General features: G+C 30.4%; 1 protein-coding gene across 1 annotated transcript; it reads right to left on the minus strand.

Annotated features, from left to right (window-relative positions):
- Positions 1–496: 496 nt before the first annotated feature.
- Positions 497–3,864, minus strand: LOC119672170 (anion exchange protein 3-like; the record flags this gene model as incomplete). The annotated part of the gene is given in 6 exon segments (XM_038083165.1): positions 497–644; positions 712–940; positions 1,014–1,208; positions 1,862–3,165; positions 3,237–3,608; positions 3,673–3,864. Coding segments are annotated over 6 exon segments (2,364 nt in total), but the record flags the coding sequence as incomplete, so codon positions are not given.
- Positions 3,865–4,286: the final 422 nt, after the last annotated feature.

A 4,286-nucleotide genomic window follows, 5' to 3' on the forward strand; every position in this document is an offset into this window, starting at 1 on the left:
TTTGTCTTTTTTCTATTTTATTGTAAATCATAGTTACTTACTTGAACAATATTTTTTAAAACCATTTAAGTTTATTTTAAGTTTTTTTAATTATTGTTCCCAACCTGATAAGTACAATCACATCACAAGCAAAATTTGCTTAAAGCGCTGAGTTTGTTAAGTTTCATAAATTATTCGTTTTCGAATTTTGTTTCAAATTTAACAATATAAGTACAATAAATTAGTAAATATTTTTGTTTTTTTCTAATATCAACTATTTTTCTAATACTAAAAGTATGCAAATGTCTAATATCGCGTTCTCATATGTCTTCAACAAAAAGAATCGCTGAAACATAACATGCAATTTTGTTACTAACACTTTTTTCTACATTCGCTATAATATTTTAGCTAAAAATAATAATAATATTTATAATACTTTCTTTGAAGAAGTTCAGGAGTTAAACAGTGTGAACTTCTACATTGTTATTTATATTTGCTTTCGTTAAGACATTTAATATATTTTTAATTTTAGTTTGTTTAATTAATATTCTCGACGTATATACGAATAAATAGGTTCAATTTTCGCTTATGGTTTAAGCCGGTATTGTAGCTTCTTCATAAAAATCTGGTTCGTCTTGTTGTGATTTCTTCTCACTGCCATCCAACTAAAATGATTAAAAAATATTTTAATAATTTTTTTAAATTAAATTAATAATCACATATAAAACTTACCGCTTCCATTTCTTCCGGTTTATATAGAGCAGCTAGTCTTTGTCTAATTGGCACCATTAAAATCAAGAAGAAAGGAAAAGCCAATGATATTTTTGACGATTTTACTGCCCATAGTGTACTTAAGCAAATCACTTGAACAGTAGTGAATAAATGCATCTTCCATGTGGGCACACGTTTAACGTACGGCGTTGGTGGATAATGCTTCACAGGCACAAAGTAGAGTCTCACTCTGAAAGTGAATAAGAAAGATTAGATATAAACAAATATTATACAACAAATTAAATATTTTATTTAAATTGTACCTTTCAAAGAATTGTACGCCACTCATTGAAGCTATACCCATATAAAGAAATACACCGAATAGTACTGCCATTGGTATGAGTCGTAATAGTGGTGCCATTGTTACGGATAACCCAATCATTAAAGCCACAAAGAAACCGGATAAACGTTGTTCTTTCACATCAATAATACGTGCAGATTCACCAGGAGCATGAGTTCTGTAAAATAAGAGAAATAATAGTGTTATTAAACTAAAAAAAAAATTAGTGCGGATAATAATAATAATAACAAAATAAACGAGATACTGGCTCCAATTGAAGGAGATGTTAATCATTAACTGAAGTAAACTAGGTATGAATAATGAGATTAAAAACAAAAATAAATGGAGTACTCCAGCACTGCAATTACAGCACTGCAACTGCAGCTGATTTCGGTACGGATAATACGGATAACATTGTTTTGTGCAAATTATTTCTTTAAAAATTCTGTAAATTATTTAATAATTTATTGTTTTAATGACCAAAGGTTAAATAAAATCTTTTAAAAACAAAAACATAACTTTAATAATAATTTAAGCGTAATTACTGAAATAAATAATATTTAATTATAATTATATGGCTTTATATTTATCATATTTATTATTTATTATGGACTTAATATAATTTTGAATTAATTTATAAAAGATAGTATTATTCAATCTAGATATTAGCTTGATGATTATCTGATTATGAAATTTTAACTTAATTTAAAAAACAGAATATATAGATATTTGAATATACATATATATTATATATATATACAATACAAAAAAGAAATATATGCATAATATTTGTATAATAATAGTTGTACTTAAAACATATTTTAAACATACCTTGACATGATGGTTAAAGCAGAAACGTGTGCTACTGAACGTACTGTAGCCGCACAATGCCAAGGCATTCCACAGAATCCGCAAAAAGTGTTTAAGCATGACAATAAGACAATATCAAAATGAAGTCCAGAGCCCTTCTTTAAGCCGCGATCTGGTTTATCCACAATAAGTTCGGAGATGTGTGATTCCATGAAAATTAAAATGTAAACCAATAAAGCTGGTATACCAGCTAAAAATGGTATCCAAGTGGGTACATTTCCCAGTTCCACTAGCCAACTTGTGCGTTCTGGATTACTTGGTGAAATACCTTCGGGAACACTAAGTTTTTCTGTATATACCTGTGGTATAAAATAATCCATAGCAACAAACAAAGCAATCGCAATAGGTACACCAAAGTCACCGAGCGCACGACGTGCATTACGTCCCAAGAAATGAGAATTACGGAATAGTTTTAAGTAGTAAGCAACAGTAAATGTACCCAAAGTGAGTATTGTGCAAAATAAAGCTGTATTGGGCATATTAGTAGGGATTTTTGGTGGTTGTACAGGTAAACTTGTGTTTGATATTGTTTGGGCTGTCATATTGCTAAAGTGCATTGTTCCATTGCCCAAGTCTGTTAGATGATCAAAGTCGGTATGAGCTAGTGTAGGTGGTGGTAAATTATAATCAGCCAATAAGGGATTATTTTTGTATACGGAAACTAATTTCATTATAGTTTCTATAATATAAATCAATGTTATCAGAGCGGAGAATATTTCCTGTGTGAAACGTGTTAGTAAGCGAACGTAGACACTGCCTTCAAAAGCCGATACAACCATTGCAATAATGGCCAACCATATACCTATGTATGCGCGTATTGTTAGAAAATTAAAACCGTTTTCTTGACAGAAATTCATTAAAGCTTCATCGAACAATAATAGAGGACCAGTTGTGCCAATAATTACAAGTGGTTGTCCAGCTATGGAGTGGAAGATGACACCGCAAACTGATGCAGCCAAAAGTGTTTCTGAGATGCCAATTGAATTATGCGTTTTGTCGGAAACTAAACCACCAAAAGTAATAGCAGTTGATAAGCAAGCGAAATACATGAATATTGTAGCTGCTAAGGTTTCGGTATTTAAACCATCGAGTATATCAGATTTATACATAGGCAAACGTCGTTTGAGATCATTACGTAGGCCACCCCAAAGGCGATGAGTCTTTTCAAGTGGGTTGGGTTTCTTCTTTTCACCATCATCACTAATTTTCTTTTCAATCAGAATTTTAGATTCTTCTTGCGCTTTCTCCTTAAGTTCTTGTTTAACCTAAAAATAAATATTTTACGTTATATATATGTATATATAGAAATTAAAATCTATTTCTTATTGTTTTTTACCTGCAGTGCTTTAGTTTTACGTGAACGAATCCAATCCTTTTTGGCTTTCAATTCTTCGAATGGCAACAGATCATGACGATCCCAATTACCCGGTGGCAACACAATTGAATCATCTAAAAATTCATTTATGGCAGACAATAAATCTTTACGATCATCAGCCTTGTATGCTATATGATGAAATGGTTCGTTAGCCATTAAAGTAGCAATTGAACGACCAACTTCATGATAATCTAAGTCAAATGTAACTGGCCCCAGTAATATAAACATGAAACGTACTGGTACTGGCACTTCAGTAATATTTGGCATGAGCACACCTTCGGCCAAACGCACAAACGCGATTGTGGGTTGTGTAAGAAAGTCTACAGGACCAACCTAGTGACGAAATATATATAAAATTAAAATATATTTTTTTATAAATGAAATAAATGTTACTTACCAGTACAGTGGTGGCCTCTGCACCTGCAGGTATTCTCTTTAATATTGTATCATTTTGCAATTTTTTTAAGTCCTCTTGCGATGATGTGTAGATATCATCCTTCATGTCAATCTTTAAGTCGTTGCTCCGTTTGCTGCCACCAATTTCCATTGCAGGCATAATTTTAATTTTTTTGTCATCGCCCGATAAGTTCTATTAAAAATTAAAATATCGTTATATATCTCTTTAGTTATAAAATACTTAGGTAAAATTTAAAATAAGGATTTGAGGGATGTTTTTTTCTAGCCAATTATTAGAAATAGCATGCAAATTTGCATATAAACGCTTTTGAATAATGCACAAATATTATTTTTATATGTAGTCTGTACTCCACAAAAGCGTTTCACAACTGCCAATACACATATTTAGGAATAATAACGCATAAAAAATAATTAATAATAAATTAAATAACAAACAAAATAATTATTTTTTTTTGAGAGCTTACTTTTTATATTGAAAACATTTTATATGCATAAAAGCATAACTAACCCATATAGGAAAAATTGGTTTACAATCTTTGATTCAATTTTAATCGTGTTAAGAAATACCTTAAACTGAATAAAATATTTAATTAA

This window comes from Teleopsis dalmanni, chromosome 1 (genome assembly GCF_002237135.1).
Source record: "Teleopsis dalmanni isolate 2A chromosome 1, ASM223713v2, whole genome shotgun sequence".
NCBI classification, from domain to species: domain Eukaryota; kingdom Metazoa; phylum Arthropoda; class Insecta; order Diptera; family Diopsidae; genus Teleopsis; species Teleopsis dalmanni.